At 39.5% G+C, this 25,761-nt stretch overlaps 1 protein-coding gene and 1 long non-coding RNA gene across 6 annotated transcripts in view; one reads left to right on the top strand and one right to left on the bottom strand.

Annotated features, from left to right (window-relative positions):
- Positions 1-1,378, top strand: part of LOC118929821 (uncharacterized) — a 114,253-nt gene extending 112,875 nt beyond the window's left edge. Inside the window, exon 5 of the long non-coding RNA XR_008998197.1 lies at positions 1,221-1,378. This is a non-coding gene — a long non-coding RNA (uncharacterized LOC118929821). The remainder of the gene's footprint in view (positions 1-1,220) is intronic.
- Positions 1-25,761, bottom strand: part of PLEKHM3 (pleckstrin homology domain containing M3) — a 173,992-nt gene that overhangs the window by 88,504 nt on the left and 59,727 nt on the right. For all 5 annotated transcript variants that reach the window (XR_008998196.1, XM_036920286.2, XM_036920283.2 and 2 more), the window contains exons 4-5: positions 9,062-9,207; positions 1,385-1,578 (exon numbers count right to left, since the gene is read on the bottom strand). Coding sequence is in view for 4 of the 5 variants with exons in the window: in XM_036920286.2 (XP_036776181.2) it covers positions 1,385-1,578; positions 9,062-9,207 (340 nt within the window). In the remaining variant the exon portion in view is untranslated. The remainder of the gene's footprint in view (positions 1-1,384; positions 1,579-9,061; positions 9,208-25,761) is intronic.

The raw sequence follows: 25,761 nt of genomic DNA, 5'->3' as shown, positions 1-25,761 counted from the left end.
GAGAGGATCTCCGATTTAATTTCTAAATGTGTGCACCAATTTGGCATATTGACCCAAAGCAAAATATTGTATCAGAAAGGCATCCAACATGATTCCCATATGCAGATTTTAATAACATCTAAAAACAAGAAAAACCAGCTGAGAAGTACTGAAAATGGAACAAACATACTTTGAACATTAAAAATCTGGTACCTAGTTTACTCCGTAAATTGCTTGAAATATGTAATTCTATAGCCTTACAGAGAAAGCCCTGACCTTTTAAAATGAAAATTTGCCTAGACTTTATGAGAATATATCCTGACCACTTCCTAGTGCTTTCTGAAAAACAACTAGGTAATAGAATGACTACCACTGAGAATTATTTTGCTTTACTTACAGCAGCTGCCTTTTCATTATTATTTTATGAGAGCTTGTCTAGATATTACGTATCCTTCACTATCTATATGTAGTTCTTTTTTAGTCCTCTTTAGATGCCTAGGGTTATGTCAGTTTCCTTGGATCTAACTGGATCTCAAACAGCAAACTCTATCACTTTAATACTTTCCAAAGGTTCTTATGCATCCAGGCTTACCTCCAAAAACCATGACTAATGTATGCTTTTGGTCATTTCTATTAAAATAAAAAAATTAAAAGGTATTTTTGGGGACTTATGAACACCATTAACAATTATTTCAAGTATAAGCTAGTTCATATATGCCAAGGGTGAGAACTTAAGTGCCAATAAAATATAACCATAAAAGAAGGAATTTGATGAGAACAGACACTTTTTTTTTTTTGAGGCTCTGAGCCTGGTATGGACTTGTGTGTTCCATAAACTCTGAGATAACTGAGCCATGGAAAGCAGCCTGCACCAACAGTAATTTGAAAAGGCAGAGAATCCTGGGCCTGTGAGTTTTAATCCCAGCTCTACTGCATGCATCATTTACCAAGTTTGTTTCTGTATGGAAAATAAGATTTGAATGACCACCTACTAAATTCTCAGTGAAAAATATTTTTAGTTATGAAACATTTTAAACTCGCTTATTTTTTACTGGCAATAAATAGGAACTAAAATTGGGAAAAGTGTAAGACACTATAGAAGTGATCGATGGAGTCACTCCAAGATTATTACCTCAAGTTAGCCAATAGGTAAGAGAAGGCTTCACCACTGTGGGAGAGCTGGGCCCCTGGGTTCAAAGCCTTCCGTTACATTGAGATTATTTTCATTTTGCTTGGTTTAGCTGGAGAGAGGAACTCCAAGGAAAAAAGTCAAGAATGAGCGAGGGGGCACAGCCACAGAACCTGAGATGCTCCGCACCAGAAGGCCGTTCTTGGAGGTCATCTAGCCACCCTCTCGGTGGGAAAGAAAAACAAACTGCAACCGGCTGACATTTCTGACTCTTACCTGCGGCGCAGATCCTCGGCCACGGCTGCCCGGCAGCTGAACAAATAGGCCCGTAGCGACTTCAGTCGCTGCCGCAGCCGCACCACAGTGGCCAGTGGCTCAGAGTGTCGGTACAGCATGGGGTTCTCCTGCTGGATGTCGATCAGGGGCTCTTCATACACGTACTCCAGAAACTCTTTGGCCTGCTTAGACACCTGCAAAATACACTTCCTCCATTAGTTCTGGTGAATCATCCAGCTTTCCATACCTCCTCAAACAAACAACCATGGCTCGAATATCAAAGTAGTAGTATTTTCTGAACACAGCCAAATGAAAAAGCTCATGATTTAACTTCTGACTTCTCTTTTTCTCTTCCAGAAACTCAACTGGTAAAAGTAACCTTGTCTTTGAAAAGAATTCACTAATCCTGTATCTTGATTATAGTGGTGATTACATGAATCTACATGTGATGAAATGCACAGAACTATAGAGACACAGCATACCAGTCAGTTTCAAAATAAAAAGAGTCTTAATGAAGTCCTTTTTTTCAACAGCAATACTGATTTTAAAATACATAGGTATGTAGGTATATTCTATACCACTTTTTATAAGTAGCCATTTTTAAAAAAATAGATAAACCATGTACACATCACAAAATTCAAAAGGTCTTTTTTATTATAAATCTCACACAAGTTTATGCCCTTACAGAGATACAAAAAAAAAAAAAAAAAAACCAAAAACACCAATGGTATTTTTTCTAGTAAGATCTTTTTTTCCCCTGATAAGCAATTATTTTTGAGGTATGTGTTATGTGATGCTTTGGGGTCCTGCAGAATTAGAGTTAATGAAGTTTACAGTCTCTGCAGATCAGCTCACAAAGAGGCACCTAGAATTAGCCAAAACCTTTGACTATTTAACCAGACTGGAAATAACAAGGCTAAATAATGCCTCTCTTTAAAGCATTGAGATGCATGTTACATGCCAGATACTGTAGCAAGCATGAGGCATTTAATGGAAGATAAAACAGACATGATCCTGTCCTCATGTAGCCTGCAGTTCACTGGAGAAAGACAGAGCTGGGTTCGATTATTTTACCATAGTTAAAAATTTGCTCTATTTAAATATCTTAAATGAGGAAAAAAACGGATGGTGTTCTGGGAAATGAAGTACAGACCACTTGAAACTGTTGCTGAAAAATGATGTATTGTACAATTCAATTAGTCTTTCTGGCTCTATTGAGCAGTGTTTATACTGAGTCAGGGCCCCGCGGAATTAGGTTAACAATGCTACCTTTTAGTAGGTGAACAGAAGGACAAAGGGCACTGGCCAGTCTCCCAGGCCTTAAAAGGCTTCTCTCTTCAGGTGGTACTTAAGCCCGAAAGGAAAAAAACAAAGTCTTTTACAGAGACAGTAAAAGCAGGAAGACAAATGGAACAGCAGCTACTGACATCAGCATTCACAGGCTGAAATTACTGAAAACAAAAACAGAGCTAGTTTCAATAATGTCTAAGGCACTGCTTCACAAAATTATTAACTAGTGTTAAGGATACAGAGCATATTGTGCCTGCGGCTGCCTGAGTATATGAACAAATCACCACCACAATGAGCCAGTTTTGGCAGCAAGGCTGAGCACATGCTCGGTTTTTTTTTGGAGAATCAACCACTTACACTGGTGAGGGAATTTTTGAGAACTCAAAATTTGGCATGAAATGCTAGTTTTGTAAAATAGAGAGCACTGTATCCCACTGATAAAGTTCTAAACAACCCTGCATACTGGCATGAGGATTCTACTTCCAAATCAATTGTAATTCTCTTTTTAAAAAAGAAAATGTTACATATAGTTACTTGAGCAAGGAAGCCAATGATATCCTTAGGTGATAAAGTTTATGTGAGAGAAACTTTCTTAATATAAATATTACATAAGTTGTAGGTGATCACCAAATACATTCCACTTGAGAGTTAAAGCTATTGTCCTACTTCTTGCCAACCACATTATGAAAAACATGAAAAGCTTGAGTGCTGTTTCTGATGTCCATGAAAACTCAACTCATTGGGCAGATGGATGAGCCCAAAAGGAATGGTTTTGATGACATTCTTTCCCGTGATCCCACTCTACTCACATTAGAAACCATTTTGATAGGGTTGATATTTTTCAAACCTATTGACCTATTAGTAATTTACTAAATAATTTTAGTGTTTATTAATGACCTTCATAGTATTAATAGAAACTAATTTTTCATAGCGTTTTAAGCTTATAAGCAGAAGAGTTTAAGCTGTAAGAATTCAGCTCAGAGTGATTTTGTTGCCATTTGTTCCCACATCCCTGCAGTCTACATGATTCATGAGAGCTGAGAGGGAGGAAGTCCAGGGGGAAACAGTTCTCCCCACTTCACACACAGGAACTGTAGAAAACAGCACCATCGGGTTATAAAGTAGCTGCAGATTAGTGATGACCAAATCTGCTATATAAACATAGGTATTTATAAACAAACATACTTGTTACTTGATTTGAACATTAAGCATCATTAGTACAGATTTGGACATAATATGTCTTTTGCTATGGTGGTGACAGCTACCCCTTAAAAACAAAGTTCTCAAGTGCTCTGGTTTACATAATTCTGAGAGGGCGGGGTTCTGGGACATGTCCTGATATGCCCCCCACAAAAACAGCCCTGGGTAATAAAGCACTGGGGCAAGGATACTTAACTGTAGATGCAATTTGGAGATGGTGTGGTGGTGCTGGTGGTGGTGGTAGTGAGGACTTCAGTTTTTGTTCAAGGAGAGAAATGGAATAAAATAACGTAGATGAGAACATAGTCTTAGACTAACAAGGACTGGTACAGATAATGTAGTTCAGTTTTTCTCAACCTGTATTCTAAGGAAAGTAGTTCTACAAAAAAAGCTGTTCTGAGGTCCATCACAAAATATGCCACACTCTCCTCTTGGTAATTCAAAGTGCAGCATGTTGGCTCAGGGACTTCTTATACTGAAGAAAACTTGCTTAAACCAGCAACTTCCTAAACCTATTTGACTACCAACACAGCAGTTGCTAAATGTTGTACAGGCTGTATGAGGGACAGCAGGGCAGGGGACATCAGGGAGATGAAATCCAGCCTGAGCCCTGCTCACCAGCCATAGGAAGGAGCATCTTTCTCTAATGCTCTCCATGCTCTTGCCAAGCTGTGAGACCCAGGGCTGTGTTCTCCCTGGGTCTGTGCCCAGGGAGGGACCCTGTTCCATTTAAAGCGGGCCTAGCTGTAGCCCTCCTCTGAAACCCTTTTTTTGAATAACATCTATTAACACACATAGAACTTGTTAATGCTCCATGGAATGTACTTTGAGAAATGCTGAATTAATTAATCTAGCACCTATATTTCATAGAAGAGAAAACTGGGTCTGGAGAACTTAAGTGACTTCTCTATGGTTATTTTGTGGTAGAACTAGAGCCAAAACTCAAATCTCTGGACACTCTGCTCCATGCTTTTTTTTTTTTAACATTGTTTATATTCACAATTCTTTTTTTTAGTAATTCTACCATAAACCATCTGCTCATCACTCTTTAAGAGATGTGATCTCTGCCCCTGTTCTGTCCTTCCCTCCTCCCCAAATACAAAGCAAGTGAGCTACAATTGGAATCTAACCTATATAATTAGGCAGTACATTCGCATGTAGGTTCTCATTAGATTTTAACTCTAAAACAAAAAATAAAGTCCAGAAACACTTCATTTATCTAGGTATCACTTGTGTTTCTTTACTGTCTCTCTCCCTCCATTGGAGTCAGAGCATCACCAGGCAGAGACTATGTCCCCAAAGCACGGAATGGTGAGCCCAGTAGGTGCCTGATAAATACCCGAAGAAATGAGTGGGGACGTTACAATGCTCTGGCCATGCTCTGCACCACACATTCTTACTTTAAACAAACTTCTAACAGCTTGCTTATTTGTTTCTAAGATTACAACATATTTAGAGTCAAGAAAGAAGGAAAGGGGAAGGACAGGTAGAAGCAGTGCAATGACAACAGAAGGGACAGCTGACATCTTGAGATTAAGGGAAGAAAGGCACTTGCAAGAAGATATAAAGTACAGCATACAGCCCTTATTGAGGGCAACGTGGCAATATCGATCACACAAGTGCACATACCTACATCTAGGAAGTTATCTACAGGGTCTCATTCATGAACTTATATTCAAAATGATGTATATAGTTATTCATTGGATCACTGTCTAAATGCCAAAAGTTTGGAAAAAACCTTAATGTCCATCAAAAAAGACTGGTTAGATAAATTGGTGTGTGTATGTCTAAGATTCATGATGGAATATGGAGAGACTTAAAAAAAAAAAGCCCAAGAAAGAGTTTATGATCTAAATGGAAAGCTCTCCAAAAGTACCATGTATACTGTCATCTCTTGCACTTTTTGTGTAAAATAACACATGTACATAAAATATCTCTGGAATGATATGCAAGAAAGGAATAATGTGATTGCCTATGGAAAGGACAGGGTGGCTGGAAGAAAGAGGTGGGAGGAAAATGATCTGTATATATAACCCATGTACTTGTTGAATCTTGAAACTTGTGAAAGTATATTATATTCAAAGAAAGAATAAAAGTATAGCAGTGAAAGGCAATTTCTTTGTGGAAAATAGCCTCCCACACTACATTAAATGACAATGAAGTTACCTATTACTGGACAGAACAATCATATTCATAATTCTGAGACATTTAAAAACAATTTCTACTACATATTTCCTGAAATAGGATATATAGAGGTAAGCAACAGTTAAATTTTATAAAATAATAAAATATAATCATATTAATGAAAATATAGTGAATACAGATCAGGAGAGGAAAAAAAATATCCATAATCTTACAGTAAAATAACCACTTATTGCTTTGGGGTAATGTTTCCTTCTAGTATTTTTTCCCATCTCTATTGTGAAAAGTCAAGGTTAAAGTCTTAAATAAAATCAGTCTCAAACATAACACTTCTGATTCCTGTTAAAACAGGCACAGTGGGCTAATGGAGGAGGAATCAGGAGATCTTGAGCTTAATTACAATTTGCTCTCAAAATCTCCAAATGACTGGACAACTGGCTTTTCCCATTAGCGAGCTACTTCCCAGCTCTTCAGGGGCAACGGAGCTTGCCTTGAATACCTCTCAAGACGGAGAGATAGGAAATGGCTTATGTAACATGGAAAACCCCTAGCTAAATGGAATGTGAATATTCAGGCTAAGATACAAAAATATTTTTTAAAAGCATAGCAGAGGGGAACTATTTAGGAAGAGTTGAGGCTAAGTTTGAGTTCCTTACAACCACTTTGACATGCTTGATGTTTCTGAATGGACTGAAATTATCTTCAAAGAGACTTTCATTAGAAAATGGCTATAGAATTCAAGGACAGGGTTTAGCTGCTGGGTAATCCTGGAGCTCAATTCAATCTGCAGGATGTACAATGGAAAATAGATGAAATTCTGCTTTAAAAATAATTAGGATCATTATTACTCCAGAGGGCAAAAAAGGAAACGCTTAAGATGACAGATTTCATTCTGCTCTGCAAAATCATTTTTTCACTCTTTTAAATGGATATTCAAGCCAGTCACGTACTCGCTATTAAGGAGAGGATGCAGATCTAGCAGAACGCTGTCTGGTCTTGGAAACTGATAGGTCTGAATTGAGCTTCACAATTAGGAACATTAAGTTAAATCCTGGTGTCTGAACACAGACATACAGATATTGGACTAAATGAAATACAGTTACTTACTGCCAGTGACAGGTGATTCAGATAAAATAGACCAGCTCTGTTCTTGCTTTAAAATCTGGTCCATTGAGCACCTGGGAAAGAATGGACTGACAGGATATTTTCCTCATGTGTCACATGAATAAAGTGAGGGTACCTGATGTCTTCAATTAATTACCTGACCTCTCAAAATCAAATCTTGTCCCTTGAATGAGCACCATGGCAAAAATTCTGTTTCACAGAAAGATTGTAATCATCACTGATGGCTAAACTGATGGTTTCAGTGGCCTTCAGAGCTCACTGCAAACAGATCTGGATCTCTTCCACCATCTCACATCTGCAAAAACCATGCCTGATTTTTAAATTTTTGTCATTCAGTGCCAGCTCTTCTCCTTTAGCTCTTTCGATTAGCACATGTTCCATTGGCAGGTGCCACTAGCCTAAACTCCCAGTGATCATGGGGCTGGGACCGCCTCTCTCTCACTTGCTCTCCACACACTTCTCTTAGCTGTCAAAGCCCTGCACCTGGCACAGCCCTGCACCAGCACATTAAAGCCATCTAAACCAAACTCAACTAGTGTTCTTTCCCCTCTGAACACATTTTATCTAATACACACATAGCAAATATATTTATAGCCTATATTCAGAGTGCCAGGTATAAGAAGAGAGAATGATAATTCTGTCTGGTAGAGCAGAAGGAAAGAATTAGGAAAGGAAATGAGGTTTGAGCTGGGTTCAGGATTTGCCATGCTGAATGAGCACAAGAGGAAGACAAGACGCATGAAACAGCAGGACAGGAACGGGAACAGTAAGGAAGTGGACGAAGGTGCTAGACTGACAGGGACTAGAGATCACAAAAGGTCTCGTGTCAGGCTATGAGATTTGTGTTTATCTTATATATGATCATAGCAGAAACTGGCATTCATTAAGCATTTATGATGTGCTAGACACTGTGCTAGGTGCTTTCTATGAATCAGTCTTTAAACAAACAGTATAACCTTAGGAAGTAGATACTACTATTGTCATTATCATTTCTAGTCTAAAGGTAAAGAAACTGAGACTAAGGCAAGGCATGAAATTTACCTAAGATGAGATTAGAACTTTTTTGCAATATTGTTGGGTCAAGACTTGAAGGCAAGAAGCAAAGGTAGGAGGCTACTGAACCACTCTGTGTAGTGATGCTGAGGGTTCCCGTCCATGTGGCAGGACTGCAGGAGCAGTGGAGAACATGAGCCCTTAGCTAACATTCCTTTGCTGCTTCCTCCTCTCATCTACTTTGTTAGGTTGGAGTGTCCCAGTGCTCAGTCCTCCTCTTCTCCTCTGTTAATGTGTTTTTATAACTACCAAGTCTGCTATTGGTACTTTTTGGATATCCTCCTTGGCTGTTAGCAGTTACTTGCAAAGCTGTTAGCATATAGCTGTGCTGCTCATTTCCTCCCATTTTTAGTGAACAGTGGTCCGGATGGAGGTCTGAAGGTGGCTCAGTGCACTGTTCCTTGGTGTGGGCCCCCACCCAGAAATCCTCATAGCTTCTCCAGGTTCTAGTTCCAGGCAAATGGATTTCTAAAAGACTAACTTTCACATGAATAGGAAGGCTACTCTACTACAAGAAATATCTTGAATGACATAAGTCCTTTCTTTCAAAGATCACTAGCAGGCTCTTGCATGCATTGTTCTCCTATATGTTTTTGTTCTCCTATAGTGTTGTGATATTGGAGATAAGACCTAATAAAAAATAAGAAGTGAGGTCTCTTTCTCCATCAGAATTCTCTTTTAGCACTACAGTTACTTATCAAGGCCCAGAAGTAAAAGCTGCTATATGTCTTTTTAAATGAGGAAATTAATAAAAGTCATAGTTAAGACAGCTTTAAAAGGTGAAGTATTTATGAAGCATTAAGTAGGATCTAGAGCATATGAACACCCAAACTGCTATTATGAAGCGAATCCAGTTCTTGTATTCACCTTATATTTTGACGTGTCCCAGTTGTGGACTATGCGCGCCGGGATGAGAAAGCTGTCATCCACGTGGCAGCCACTGCAGTAGTACCACCCGCTGTAATTGCACACCTTGGCTTTCCCGTTGGAAAGGCCGATGGATCGCTGGCATCCTGTTCAAGGTAAAAGACAGAGCCCGTGACTGCACTGTAACACCACAGAAGAAGGTTACACAGCCCTCAGGTTTAACAGAAGTCTGCAATAAGAAAAACACCGCAGAGAATGCCTAGATGTGTCCCTTTCTTCCTAGCCAGATAGCTCCCACCTGCTTGCCTCCTGAGAGGCTGCCCGACCAATCACCTGGCCGGCCCTGTTTCTGGTCTCTTCTGATTCCACCTCTTCATACAGCTGCCAGAGATCCTTCTCTCTGCAACCCCGCTCTCAGCTCCTCACTCTCTCCTCCTGAACCCGACTTCCACCAGACACTTTGCTGGGGGCTTCTCATAGAGGATCTAACTTAACCTGCACACACCACAAATATCTCTGTGAGGAAGATATTATCAGCTCTGTTTTTCAGATGAATAAACTAAGGTTTTAGCCAAGTACCTTATCTGAGGTCACCCAGCCAATATGAGGAGTTTGGATTAGGCTCCAGGCTTGTCTGATTCTAAAATGATCCTTAAAACTAGTACGTAGCCTTCCTTTACTTACAAATCAATGAAAGGAATTTGCCCTTTGGCCCCCCATCTCATCTTTCCAACTACCCACTCCTACTACTCTCTACTGGGAATATAACCTCTTTATTTCTATCAGAAAACTCTCTTTACTGTTCCCCAAATAAACGCAGTGTGCTCACTCCACCCTCCACACACTGGTGCATATGATTTCTCCTTACATTGTGCCTTCTTCTCTGATCTCCACCTTGCCAAAGCCTCCCTATTACTCAAGACCTGTGGTTTACTGCAAGTGAGTGCTAAGGCCTTTTTCATGTCCAAGGAAGTCCATGAGTGTGTGAACACCATTCTGGTACTGCAGGGGAGTAATAATCATGGCCCTGACACAAAGAAATCATTCTTTTTCTTTAGATAAGAGGAACAACCTTCTATGTAGAAATTCTGTCACAATCAATCCAAAGGACAATATCCTGGCAGCCCCAGAATAGGTAATCATGATTATACGAACAGCAACAATATTCTTCTATTTATGCTCTGCGGGTTTCATTTTAGAAATCCTTCCATAATGCCTTTAAATGTTAAATTACTATGCTGTTCAACTAAAGCTAATATTATGTCAACTATACTTCAATAAAAAATAAAAGTGAAAAAAAAGAAATCCTTTCAAGTGGCCCATTTCATGGTGGGATCAAGACAATACTGATCAAAGAATCTCTCATTAGGCCTATTTCATGATATGGGTGTAAAATGAATTACTCTTAGTAATAATAATACAATGATCAGTGTTGCACCCCACTTCCATTAAAGGAGCTCCAAACATGTTTATTTAACTGCCAACCTGAGAAGAAACTGATTCACATGAACTCCATAAATGAAAGTATCACAAAATTCACACAACTTTCATTTTCATAACAAATAAAATGGCATCAGTAATCAAATAGTTTCACAGTGCATCCTCCAGGAAGAGTTACATCCTACTGTTTTTTAAATTGAAGAGCTTAATATTGTTCTTTTGTAGAATAGCTATTTCTTTACTATTGAGTAGCAACAAAATCATAACAAGCTCCTGTTTTTCAGATTGGCTGAAGGATGAGATTTGCATGAAATATAAGGAAGAATCAACACACATTTTGGGCAGAGGAGATGCTGACACAGTCACTAGGCTATGAATGTGGAATGCCATTTGCTGCACTCACTGACCACATTTTTACGTGCTTGTCCAGCCAGAACTATACCAGAACTCCTCATATCTATTTCTTATCCTCAGCACTTAACACACAGCTTTACATATAGCAGACAATCAGTAATGGTTTATGTTGAAGGGCTGATAATGAGTGTTATTTAGCACACAAAATCCACATACATATATGGAGATTTAAATTTCCCCTACTTTTCCAGAATTGATTCTTTTAACTTGGTTACCTGCCTCTCAAAACAGCTTAGTTTTGCTAATACCCCTGTGAAAATACATTGCCCATTTGAAGGATTATAAATTATACATGTGTTCATATATGGACTATGAAAGGTCAGTGGAACAATATCTAGACATGGAGATATTGCTGTTCCCAAAAATCAGTAGACAAATTGACTTAACACTGAAGAGAATTCAATCTTTCCTACTGATTTAGAAAGTGATTGTGATATTGCAGAAATTCAAGATCATCATTACAGTTTAACTTCTCATCAGAGAACACAGCAAAAATAAACAGGTTATTTTAGCTTTTTGGTTATTTGAAATTTGGATATAATTAACATCAGAAAGCATTTGCTGAATATTTATATATGTGTTAGTAGGTACTACTGGGTTTATCAGTTTAAAAAATTTAATGACTTCATTATAATTTTCTAGATGTGACAAACACTGGCAATATTAAAAATGTACAAATATGCATCTCAAGAAAGCATGCAGCCTAAAAATGTGTGTTATCAACCAGGCTAACAGGTCCAAAGCCTAATATACCAGAGTTTCAACTATGTGAGCTAACTAAATAAACTAAACATCCTCTCCACTGTGCACAGGTCTCTGGGCTCATAAAACAGAGAAAGGCTGGGAGACCATGGCAAGGGTCTCTTCAGACATTAATTAGAGAAACAGCAGCACAACAGCTCTCCTCCAGGCCTTGGGTGTCTTTTCCTTTATGTCCTATTGAGAACCAAGCTCTCCTTCTCTCAGTGCTAAACCCAGCCCTGATGACCCACAAGTAAGTTTGAACCTATCCACATGCTTAGGATAGTTTGGGATTTGTGGTGTATAGACAAGCACTAGTCTAGAGTTAGGATGCCTGTTCTTGCTTGGGGCACCCTGTGAACTTGACCCATCAAACTCTTTAGGCCTGCTGTCTTCATCAGAAAATAAAGGTTAGCTGAAATCAGTGATTTGCCAAATCCAGTGGGCATCAGAATGTCCTGTAGATGTTTGTAGAAAATGTAGACAACCCTCCTCACCCAGGATTTTGATTTTGTAGGTCTAGGGTAGAGCTCAGAAACTGCATATTTACCCAACCACCCAACTGCCACCAGTGACGGTGGGTAAAAGCTGAAGGTTGCTCCTCATTCCTAGGTGAGGGACGTGGGTGCCTCCAAGCTCTAAAATTCTGTTTCTATTCAAGTAAAGTACAGAGGGTGTGCAGACTCCTTGGTGAAAAGCTCATGATTTGTCAAATAGTTCCCTTTCTAAGCTTCTAAAATACACATTTCAGGTTCTTAGTCAATTTCCAAAAATTTGCTATGTAGAAACAACCTGAGTTCATTTGCCAGTGTTTTTCCAGAGTATTCACGGTCTTCACTGAAAAGCATCTCATTCGACTTAGAAAGATTAAAACTTTTAATCTCCAAATCCAATGTATTTGTTATTGAAAGAACATAGGATGGTCAGTGAAGAAGTTTAGAGGCTAGTTAGTGGTCTGATGCAGACTCATTTTCTAAAGAACAACACATACCATTTATGTAAAGATGGAAACACCCGTTCTTTCAATTAACTGCAAGGTTTCCTTCTGTAATATACTAGCAAACATGGACTAAAAAATGTCTGAAACGATTCCCCATCAAGATACACAATCTGGGATTTCATTTTATCGTTGTGAGGTTCCAAAGAGGGAAAAAAAGTACTTTCTAAATAACTACTGTTAGAAAAACACATTTTTTGAAGGGTGCCAAAGCTGGACTCTGACAAGCTACATTACAGGGAAAAAAACAGAGCCGCAGAAACAAAAAATAATTAATTGAAATAACTAATTAGAGCTTATTTACATATTTTTAGGTACATTCAAATAGACTTTTCAAGAATGCTGCTAAATTAAAGGGTATTTGTAGTAGGGAACACTTCACATATTGGATCAAAGCAAATACATTCTTTCCAGTCTCTTTTTGAAACTTTTCAGTGTGATTCAATTCATAGGAATAAAAAACTATCTCACAAGAGAACTCACTGGCCTTTTTTTATTGCTTCCCAGCCCACTTCAAATCTTTAATGAACACATGCTCTGAAGGGCTTAAGTTCCCCTCTGATACACTTTTGAAAACAAATGTCACCATTTAACCAACTGAAATCCTATTTGCAGCACGTATAGTCCATTTCCCAAATGGCCTTTTACTTAAGACACCCAAAAGAATCTGTTGCTGGGGTTTGAAGCAGAAATTTTGGCATAATTCTCCACAAAGGCACAATCGTTCTTCTAACAAGTGCACCCAGTTAGTTCAATTGGCTGCAATGTGGTGTTAATGGAGCTGAATGAGGTCTGAGAAGGAGACAAGCGCCTTCTTGCTACACTTCACAGCTACCAACTTCATATATGCGTTAGCAGGTGGAAAACTCGGGGGCTTATGAGAAAAGTAACAGGAGCTGTGGTTAGATCCAGGTGAATCTAAGAACCCACATGATGTTTTCTAAAGCCCGGTCAGCCACATCAGCCCCTTTATGTAATTTGGTTATGGTAAATCCAGTATTTGGAAGTTAGAGTGCTCTAAGAAAGAACAGGGGCAAAGAGAAAGAAGAGAAGGTGCCTTTATAAAAGGGAGGGAAAGACATCAAGAGAGTGAGAGGACAAATTTTCATTTGCTCTGTTAAAACAGAGAAAATAATCCCGGTAAGTTTCATGCCCTCTTTTACTACTGTAGGCACACATGGTAGAGAAAGATGGCCAGAGGAGGGCAATGAGGACTGTGCTGTCCCTCCCTCCTCCTTTCTGTCCAGTGTCAGGCATGGGATGGTGAACTGTGGTAAGCCCTTTGTAAAATGTGGCTTGAAGGCCTGGACTTTGGTCATATTCTTTAGAAACCAAATTTTCCAAAATGACAGAAAACAGAAATGGGGTTCAATGACTTGCTATTTTACAGGAATTGGTGTGGGGATAGTCATAAAGAACTTAGCCTTCCTAGCTTACAGTCTGTAACCACTGACTCATTAAGTAGTCAAGTACTGAATGTGTACTTTTTAAAATAAGGCATCACATTGGGTATACAATCGTAAATTCTGTTTAATGGCCCTGGGGTTAGCACAAAGCTGGGCACAGTGTTTAAACCAAGGATTTCTGGACACAGGACAGCAGCAATTTTTGCAGTGTAGCTTGGTACCCATTAAAGGAAGTGAAAGCAAAGCAAACCTGGGCCCAAGACTCTCACCCTCCGCTCCAGGGGAGAAAGGAGCCGGGATATCAATGAGACTGACCACACGTGTTCTCAAGTCAACACAGGTGGGACTGAGGCTACACAATTCTACATTCCTGTAATGGAAAGAGGTAGGAACATTGAGAAAACACTCAGGAATAAGTGATCTAAAACTTTTCCTATCTCAAACATCCCATTACTCTGCATTTTTATGACAAGATGGTAACCCACAAAAAGTAGGAGACAACTACTTTATCATAAAATCAGTTAAGACATGAAGTATTTGGATGGAGAACATAAAAACAAATGCCTCTGAGTATGTATTTTGCCTGTTAATAAGGAAAAGGTATTGACAATCTACTCAGATGAAACCAAAGGAAGAGAAGGGAAGTGAAGAAAAATCAATTGTGTACCACCTACAGTTGCTGATGTGAACAGTATGGCACACGACTTGTAGTCCCTATGGGCTCACTTCAGATGGCAATAATTCAAAACTTTTTCTCCACAAGGCTTTAAGTCCTTTGGCAGTGAATTCTCTTCCCAGGGAATGAAACTTTATGGATGGGAGGGAATACACATACTCAACTTCAATCCTGAAAGGGACCAACTGGTCATTTCCAGAGCTATACTGAAATTCATTTCTGTTCATCAGAAAAGATTTTTTTCTCGTGGATTTCATTTTATATTTCTTTATAAATGGCTTTTATAGCAATGAGAGGTTATGTAAGAGAAACCAATACTATTGTTGGCCAAAACTTTGACTCAAGAAGTTGGGCTGCGCAGAGGTCTGACACACATTAAAACCCGTGACACTTGGAAGAAAACTGTTCCTATTGTGACCAGCACACATTTAGGAGAACTTAAACTAGCACTTGTAGAATGGATTGTAGCTGTTGCTAGGACACCTGTGTCCTTAAGAATATAACAGAAGTAAATTACTCTTCTTGGACAAAATGGATGTACCTAACTAAATAATTCTTTCAACACAGCAATATGGCAAATGTTATACCTGTAAGTACCAGCACTGGGCCTGGCACAGTGAGCATTCAGTACACATTGTATCTGGAGAGACAGAGGCAGACACAGGAGACTGGGACCAACAAACATCAACTGTCCAAGACAGAGGCCAGCTATGAAATGTCATCGTGTTGATTATACTTGGTGGACTAAGGCAACTAAAGAAATCTCTTTTAAACAACCAATATGAACACTAATTGGTTTAAAATTTTAAAGTATTCTATAAAATGTTAGGTGAAGTTTTTTGTTTTGTTTTGCAATGAATATTTAAATAGGTAGGTCAGCTTTGATTTGTATGCCATATTAACAGTGCCAAAGGTATTATATTTCAGTAAGAAATAAAACGAAAATCACCTCAGGTAATTATTGCTGACTGAAATACAGGCAGCGTGCCCAGCGTTCCCATGCATCTATCTTGCTTCAACAGTGTTTGGATGGAGCAGACCCGGGGACGCTCCTTCTTCTAGCCTCCGTCCACCCTCCTTTCCAGCTACACCATGGGCCATTTTCTTGGCTGTCCCCTGCCTCTGGGACCTGCCAAATACTTTTTTCTGTGGTTAGCTCCTTACTGCTGACCAACCACAAGCTCCCAAATTCATCAAAATTATTCCACTGAGGTGGAGCCACTGTCAACTGCCTGGTTAGCCTGCATCTGTGCACCTCCTACACCTCCTCTCTCTGGGCTTCTATTTTCCACCCCAATGATGTGGCTGTGGAGGGCATGGCCACTTCTTCAGCAACTAGGCCCAGAAGCTCAGAGGCACCACGCTTCTCCTGAAGAGGCAAAGCAGCACGGTGGCTGCACCTTCTTCCGGGACACGCATAAGTCGTCCCGAGAGGAGGGGGGTGATGGCCCGGACACCACAGAAGCTGCCATGGCCCTGGACAAGAACTGACCCAGGCCCTTGTGATCTGCAGGCCCTGGGTTCTGCCCACGCAGACCTCCACCTCTGTGGCTTCCTGCAGAACCACTTCCTCGATGTGGAGGTGAAACTTAGGAAGAAGATGGCAGCCACCTAACTGCCACAGGCCGGGATGAGCAGGCATCTCTTGGAAAGGCTCACCCTCAAGCGGAATGAGGAGCCTTGTGGGCCCAGTGGACTCTGCAGGGCCCCTCTGCATCCCCCTGGTGTCAGGGCCTTCTCCCTACTCTGGCCAATGGGCAGTTTTTAACCACCCTAGAGCCCTCGCCCAAGCTCGGTTCAAACAGAAAAAATTAAGTTTTTGAAGGAGAAGAAAAGAAAAAAGAAAATATAAAGACTCTTTAGTCTTGCTAAACTATTTGTTTAATCTTCATGGAATGTTGTTACTAAGATTATAAATTGTATGAAATGAATTAATACCAAGTAGATTCCAACTCAGGTTGAGAAGTGTCGAGATTTATTGGTCTTTCAGGTAAACAATGATTGAGAGCCTAAAGTCAATATTTATTCAAAATTTATCTTGAAAGGCAATAAATCTTGATTTTTGCTATGGCAAGTAAGTAAATATGTACACCATTCTAGACATTCTGACTGCATTTCTACCTACTAAATAGCTACTTTGAGTTAAAATTATAATGATCTGTGCACAGATTTTCACTTCAAAAGACATGATTGGGAAGATACTTATGATAAAATGCTTCAATACCAGTATTTGTGGTACTGTAAGATAAGGAAACTTTAATAATGAAATGTTGTAAATTTAGCATTTAGTATATTTAAGTCAGTCTAAATTTAGTATTTTGGTCATACTTGTTTTCCTCTTAATAGCTATGACTAGATGTTCTCATTAACTTCTGTGCTTATTTCCCCAAAAGCATTCAAGAAAATGGTAAGCTATTTTAAGTGGATATAATAAATAGGTAAATAAATAAATAAATAACTTTCATAGTACTTACTATATGCCAGGCACTGTTACAAGCACTTTACACACACACACACATTTAATCTTCTTATCAATTCTATAAGGTAGTTATTATCTCCATTTTATAGATTAAGAAACTGAGGCAGAGGGTGATGAAGTAATTCTGTCCATGATTGTCAGCTAGTGAAAAAGGCAGAGCCTAAAGAAGTAGCTGATGTGGCATTTGATAAGCAACACTAATGAACTATGTAGGTGAATTTCCATGTCACTATCTCCTTGCACAAGATATTAAAAAATTGTCTCCTTGTGTATGACAGCATGACCAGCACAGGAAATATGAATCAATTATATGAAAGAACATAATTTAACTAATCAATGAATTTAGCTTAGGACCTCAAAGCATTAGCATCACCTCTGAATATGAAGGGTGAGGGGGGCAAGAATACAAATCTAAAGTGGAAAGCAGAAGACACCAAGAGATGAGCAAAGGAGGAAGCAATCACTCCAATTGTGGAGATGGAGGAATGCTGTGCAGACATGGGGCCTTTGAGCTAGGCCTTGAAGAAGAAAAGAGGTTTTGGAAAGGAAGGCTCAAGTCCAAAAAATGGGGGCATGTTTGGAAAACCTGGAATATTCTAGTTGTCTGAAGCTCACTATAACTAGAAGTGTGTTGGGAAAAGAGTTTAGAACCATAAACTGATGCTAGAACTTAAGAATTCTGAATGCTTAGGGTCAGAAGTCTTGCTAATCAGTAAGAAACAGGAACATCTAGATTGGTTTGCAGCAGAACAACAATCTAAGCTTTGGAAAGATTAATTGGCAAGAAAAAATTGGAATGGGAGAGAACCAGTTTGTACATTATTGTACCTGTCCAGGCCTGAACAGAGGAAAGAGAAGGAGATACTACAGAGATAAAGTGTAAATGTTTTGGGAGCTGACTAACGTGGAAAACACGGGAAAGGGATCATAGATGCCCATGACGTTTTGAGAGCCTGTGACCGTAAATATGAGAAGCCTACCAGTCAGAAGGGGCAGGTTTTAGGGGAAAAAAATCCTGTTTGTTTAGGGTATTAAGACCAAAAAATAGAGCTAAAAAATTTTGAGCTAACAGATCTACTGATTTTTAAAGCTTAGCTGATTGAGAATAATTCCCCTTTATTGTACAAATAAATTTGAATCTGATTTTCTGTTACTTGTGGCTGAAACTATCTAATATATTTGATACTAAACAATAGTTGGTGAGGGTTTTTTTTCTATAACCTACTGCTTTTAAATATACCCATTAAGATGCTGAGGTCTCATATAAACCATTAGATAGTATGAAATAATCAGTATGCATTTCAGTAGAAGACACTCTACCTTTAAAAGAAGTGAGGAAAGCTGAGTGAGAAAGAGAAAACATAGTTGGTAGGCTTGTTTCTTGAGAGCACAGTGGTTCTAAACCAGAAGAGTTTTGTCCCAACAAAGGACATTTACAATGTCTGGAGACATTTTCAGTTGTCACAAAATGGTGAGTGAGGGTAGCTACTGGCATCTAGTGGATAGAGGCCAGGACTGTTGCTAAACATCCCTCAATGCACAGGGCAGCCCCCACAACCAAGAATTATCCTGCCCAAAAATGTCAGTTGTGCCACTGTTGAAAAACCCTGTGACAGTACAAAGACAAGGGGGCAAAACAGAAAATCTGGGTACTGACCCTACTTAATCTTTTTCTGCACATGACGGATATACTGTCTATTATGGGAAGGAAGAAAAGCCTTTCACCAGCTCTACTTACCTATCTAAAGAAAACGACCCATGCTGTTGGGTTAAAGAGGTGCCTTCAAAGAGCAGTCTTGTCCACACTGCACCCCCCTCAGCTAGACTACTGGCTAGTAACATCTGCTCCGAGCTCGGGGCTTTTTCTTCACAAATCCTTCTTGTGAAAACACTTGCCTACCAATAACTCTTAACTTGAAAAAGAACTGCAGAAATGGAAAGAGCTAAGCTAACCTGATCATTTTAGATGTGAAGCTGCTGCTGGTGGGAATAATGCTCCTCTGTCACAGTTTACCTCTATCAGTTAAATCTCATACATGGGAGGACCAGGATTCCCCCTGTGGCACCCCTGCAATCCCAGGCAGGGAAGGGAAGTCAGCCTCACCATCCTTGTAACAAGGCAAATGCAGGGCAGGCTATTTGGAACTTAGACACTGCAAGTTTTAGGGTAAGATATCTTATTAAATAAACTGTCTTTCTGAAAAGTGCCTCTGAATCTGTGCCTAGCCATATCAGAGCCTGAGGCAAGAGGAGAAATCAGACATACTGATAGTATCTCTATTTAAAATTTTATATTTTGTTTATTTTGGATTTTTCACAGTAATTCTGATTTTTAAATAGTATTAAATTAAAATATTACCTAATAACTGAGGGTTTTTGGGGGGGACATCCCCTTAAATTTTATGTCCAAAGCAAGCACCTCACTTCCCTTACCCTAATCCAAGCCCTGCTCTGAACCCTTTCTCTTCCTAGAGAATCCATTGTGTCCCCCAATTATGTTCTTTCTACAGTGATTTTTTCCTGGAATTTAACATTATATTAAACTACCACTAATTCTTTTTGTGATTCCTGTTATGTCTCTGATAGCTTTGAAAGGTCAATAGCCCTTTATTGGCTTAGAAGTTGAGGTTATGTTTTTTGGCTTACCTGAGAAGCAAGCTGTCTTTCTTTACTCTGTTTCTGGAACTCCTGTTTCCTCCCAGCTTGCAGACAGCAGTCCCTACATACATCAGTCCATCCTGTCTGTAGTCTCTCACGGGCCCTGTCCTGCCAGGGTCCCCTCTGACTTCTGTTTTCTGTGCCCATTTTTAATGCCGGCTCCACTTTCCTTACATTTCGCGAGATTCTCATTTCTTTGAACTTTACAGTATCTTTAAAATACAACCTCTCCTCTTCTTTGCTAAAACCTCTGAAAACACCCTGACAGCATCTCTTAGAGTAATTTCTACTTGAGCTATTTTAGTAATGACAACAATTTGATAAAATTAAAGTCATGAGAGTGGATCTGAGCAGTATTAGGAACAGTCTCAAAGTGAAAAAGATCCCTTTCATCAGCTTTAAATCCATGCTTGGATTTCTTCATTTTCACCCCAAATTCTTTATGTTTTAGAAGATTTAGAACTGTCTTGGACTACTTTCTTCCTTTGCTCTTTTTCCTTATGCCTTCTTTGGCCTTCTTTCCAGGATTTTCAGTCCTCTAAAAACACAGGTTTGTGACCACCTCTAAGGCTAATCTTCTAACTATGTTTAATATTTAGAGTTAGGCTGCCTGCATCAGGATAGGCAAGACCCAAAAAACATGCAAGTGGGAAACTCCATCTCCCTGGTCCTCATGTTGCCATTTGAAAGGCATTCCTTAGAGTAATGGTCCCAGCTTCTCTCCCTGTCACTTATCCAGCCCTCCATACAGAGGGAGAAACGAGGTACCTGACCGGTAAGTTGAGAAGGATCCTGGCACACTCAGCTTGGCCCCCAGGTAGCAGTTTTTCTGTCTGCTGTGGCCAGAGGGTATGGCCCTTGGGACTCCAACTGTGACCATGTGAATAAGTCTCTCTAATTTAAAGAGTTCATTAAATAATAATTAATGTGATCCATAAGCAACACATGCAATATTTTGATCTCCATTTTCCTGACCCTGAGAGCAGAATGAAGAGGTATGATTCAACAAGTCTGTAAAACTGCTGTAAGGATGATGGCTCAGACATACAGCATCTACTAATGGGATTGATAAGGAAGAGGGGAGACAATCAGGCAGCCAGCACATGCATGTCGGTGGGTGAAGAGCACTGAGACGAAGATGATACAGGAAAGCTGGGCTCAAGGGGTTGCCAGAAAACCCTGGGTACATTTTACTCAGTTAAAATTCTTCAATTTAACACTGGGTGAGAAATACCACTTTCCTAAAAATTTTCCATTCATTATTAGCCCACGATAAGACTTCTCTTCATCCAAGAATCACTTGGGAAACCTCTTCCATATTTTTTTTTCTGGGGGTTAAAAGTGCAGTGATGTACAGTATTAATTAAGATCTGGTACTTTGGTTCAGCTGGTATTTTATAATATTTGAATTGTACATAATCAAGGCAGTTCAATCTTCCCTCAAATAATAGTGTTGAAGGTGCTGACCCACAAGACTGTGAAAAGGCTGGCTGGAGGCTGTATAATAAATCCGTGGCAGGGCAGGCTATAGGCAGAAGACCGAGCTCCTGTGCTCCTAATTTATTACTTATCCACTGAGACCTGATGCTTCCCAGCCACCAAATCATGTGTTATTTTGTCTGGTCTCTAAAAGTCTGGGGGCTAAGAAAAACATCTTTATTGATAAAGATTTTCAATCTTTTCTAAGTTGATACAAGCTTGCATGTCTTTGGTGTTGGAATCCTAGCTCCCTTCTAGAAGTGGTGTATAGCACATACTAAATTATTTTCAGTTAATAAATAAAGAACAGCTACTAAATAAAATTAATTTTGTTGGTCACCTTTACTATGCCCACTGAAAAAGGAAAAGCTCTCCATTTTATTTTAAGTCAAGATTTGAGAGTGTTAAGAGACTGTGAATCACAAAGCCAGTGGAGGTGCACATTACTCCAACCGCCCTGAGCTGGCACACTGAGAAGGCTGTACTGACACTGGGCAGCCCTGAGCCAACCAATGTTTTGACTGCTTCTGGAGCTGCTTAGTTCCAGGAATATAAAACCAGAAAGCTCGCATCCTTAGGTGGGTGAGTCGGTCCTGGAAGGCACATACCAGTAGCTGATTGGAAATGACGAAAACAGAGTGAATAGGCTGAGGCTTCCTCATTCTCTGAGGGGCAACCACATACATCACTTAGCCTCCTTTCATCCAGGTTCCATTTTTGCTATGGAAATGGCCCACGCAATGTCCCATGCTATTGTGTAATAAAGAATTGTCTAGTCATTCTCCCTGATTCCTAGCAAGAAACTTTTAAAACCCATGGAATTTCTTGAGTGACGCGGTCTTTATGGTTCATGTGCCCCTTGGATCACACCTGAGTTTTGCTCATGAGGTGACTCACGGTTGACCACTAAATAGCTTTAGTGTAGGGCCTGGTCACCAGAAGGACCGACCACGTGTTTAGAAGTTGGGCCTCTGAGCCAGCCTGACCTCTGAAGAGAGAAGGGGGGGCTGGAGATTGAGATCAATCATGAGGTCAATGATTCAATCAATGAGACCCCAGGAAAAACTCTGGACATTGAAGCTCTGGAACTTCCTGGCTGATGAACACACTGATGTGCTGGGAGGCCACCAGGCTGATTCCTTGAGGGAGGGGCATGGAGCCCTCCCAGACCTTGCCATCTAAGTCTCTTCATTTGGCTGCTCCTGATTTGTATCTTCTCCAATAAAAGTGTGACTGTGAATATAGAACTTTCTTGAGTTGCGAGTTGTTCCAGCAAATTATCAACCTGAGGGTGTTGTGGGAACTCACATATTTGCAGCTAATTAGACAGATGGCAGGTGGACTGAGGACCTCCTAAACTTGTGGCTGGCATCTGCAGTGGTGCAGTCCTATAGAGGATCAAGTTTTAACTCATGGGACCTGTGCGATCTGTGGGTAATTAGTGCCACAATGGAACTGCAGTACACCAACGGGGATTGAAATAGAATATGCATAAATGCAAGAAATTCTGATGGTGCAGTGCCCAGAACAAGGGTTTGCACCCTGCATTTGGGGAAGCCTAGTCTTGCAAAAAGAGGGTCAAGTAAGTATGGAAACGTTGCATACATATCCCACATATCGATATAATAAAGGCTCTATAAGTTTACATAGTCCTTCCCCCTAAAATTTTTTTAAGTCCCTAGATATCATCCAGATCATAACTGGCTTTCCAAAAGGGTAAGTTTTGAGTCTGTTATTTATTAATATTTTTAAACAACCCACATAATAGTAGAGACCATGTTAATTATATCTGTAGATAATTCTAACCTAGGATCCCTGGGAAAGATGGTGAAAGCAGGAAACTGAATGGTGGGAATGGGGAGGGAGGGTTCAAAACAGGATGATGAGAATTATTTAGTGTGCACCTACTGTGGGCCAGATGTAGAACTAGGGAGACTGATGAACAAGATAACACAGCCCTTGCCATTAGAGCATTTGCAGTCAAGTGGAGGAGGTGGATATTAAATAAACAATTACACAAATGATGACAAGTACCAGAGGTACTAATCAGCATTAGAGAGGAAGGAAATAAATAGATCCTAAATCAGTCTGAGGGTTTGGTTGGAGAAGGTGTTACTGAAAAAGTAAAATTTGAGTAATAACCTGAAGAATGAGTTTGGAGTAGTGGAGATGGTGGCAATATTTTATGGAGAGGCAACTGCACATGCAAAGCCCCTAGAGAGGTAGGAAGTAAGTGGTGCATTTGAGGAAAAAAGTGAAGTCAGTGTGGCTGGAATTCAGTGTGTGGGAAAAAGTGAAAGAAGGCAAGAGTTGAAGGTGAGGAGGTGGGCAGGAGCCAAATCATGCAGGGTCCTTGCAAGAATGCTAGTCTTCATGCCAAAAGAAATGGGAAGCCACTGAGGGAGTGTAAGGAGAGGTCTACCAGGGTCAATCTGAATTTTAAAAAGACCACATTCACTGTGGTTAAGACAAGATTTGGGAAAGGTTATAATGGCAGCATGAAGACAGGTTAGGAGGTCACTGTAGTGTCTAGGTGAAAGATGACCCTGATGGTAGCAAAGAAATGGGGGGAAGTAAAGGCTATCTCAGTATTGAAATACTAAATATGCTTATCAGGTATAAAACAAAGACTAGGCATAACATTAGGATGTATTAAAAAGAAAACCAGAATGTGGGTAAGGACTTGAACTAATCTCTTTCTTCATTTGCATTCTTCATTGAGTAAAACCCTATTGGAACGTCATTGTAGTTTCTAGAATGTAAGGAAGACATGGAAACCTGGCAATTGTCAGCAGATTGATACATCAATAGTTAAAATGTTAGACATATGTAGAAGAAAAAGTTAAAGGAAATATGCTTATATAACCTAGAGAAAATTGAAGTATGACTTGATTCATTCACTAAGAACTCCTATGATCTAGGCTGGTACTTTCTCAAACTTTGCATGCATGCAAGCCAACTGGAAAGTTAGTTACAATCTTTAGACTAGATCCAAGAGATCTGGCTTCAAAAGGTGTAGAGAAGAGTCCAGCCATTGTGCGCCACATCACTCTCATGATTCTGATACAAATAGTAATCCAACCACACCGAGAGTGCTGGAGTCCTGTCCTCAAAAAAACCTGACTCAAAACATAGACCCACGGACAGTAGAGTGAAGGGGGCATGGGGTCATGCAGGAGTGCTCAATTCTGCCTGGAGGATTAGGGTAGGGTGGGGTTAGGGTAGTCAAGGAAGACTTGGAAAGAAGTCTTTAAGGGTGTAAAGGATTTTTCAGACCCAGAAGTCTTCAACAAAGCATAATATAAAACTATACCCAGAACATTGCCTATCACCCCTGATCTCAGGGCTCATCACAGGTTTGTAGAGCTGCTCTATTTCCCATCTGAAACATGTAAAAGAGTTTCATGCTTTGTTTTTTATTAATGTGATTCAATTAAAATATTTTCTGTGTTAACACATTTCAAGGTATAAAGACCTGCATCCAGTCATATTTTCTACTGCTAAAATTAACTTTTCATTCATTTACCTCACACCTCAATTTCTGGGACTGTATGTGGCTTGTGTTTGTTGAATGAATGAATGACTGGATGAAAATGTTAGTGTAAGAAATAAATTGGTATTACTATCTTACTAGATTTCTTTATTTAGAGATGTATTTTTAAACAGCAGTTTTTTCACCTTAGTATGTTTTGCTTTTAGGCAGTATAATGGATTTCAGAAAGCTTCTCAAGTAACTCTTCATCTTAGAGGAATCCATGAAAAGCTTTTCCTTTAAAGGAATTTAGCTAGAAATTTAGGAGAATATTGACCTATCCAGGTAGGATACCCCAGTCTATCCTAAAACCACACCTCAATCACTTTCTGCTCCAGCGACAGGTAAGTAAACAGAAACTTTTAACTCAACATACGGTCTAATAGCACATTAACATTTATTTTAGAAGTTTAGCTGAAAATGAACACATGTGAGAACAATGTTAACCATAAAGGAAGCTACAAAAAGGGACAAGAACTTTCCAGACCAAAGTATAGCAACAAAGACCAGGAGAAATGAACAGCTTTAAAAAAAGAGAGAGAGAGAGCACAGCTATGGTCTATGAAGTTCAGGAAGGTCTATCAAAAGATCCATATCTTCTGAAATTCAAAATGATTTTATTCTTCTGAAACATATCAAAGACCAACATGTGACTTCTATGATGAGATACCAGGAATAAATCAAAAAGCAAATTTATATCCTATAAAATCAAACGGCCTACTTATATAAAGTGATCAAATCTCTCTGAATTTTAAGATGTGAGATACTTCAAAACCCAAATTATATAACATTCTTCTTCTTCCATAGACTCATATTACTATTTCAGTATGTATTCATTTTCTTAATATACATATTTTTTTTAAATGATTTCCTGTACC

Source organism: Manis pentadactyla, chromosome 6, assembly GCF_030020395.1.
Source record: "Manis pentadactyla isolate mManPen7 chromosome 6, mManPen7.hap1, whole genome shotgun sequence".
NCBI lineage: Eukaryota > Metazoa > Chordata > Mammalia > Pholidota > Manidae > Manis > Manis pentadactyla.
The sequence above is the reverse complement of the archived record's forward strand: the minus strand, read 5'-3'. Positions and strand labels throughout refer to the sequence as shown.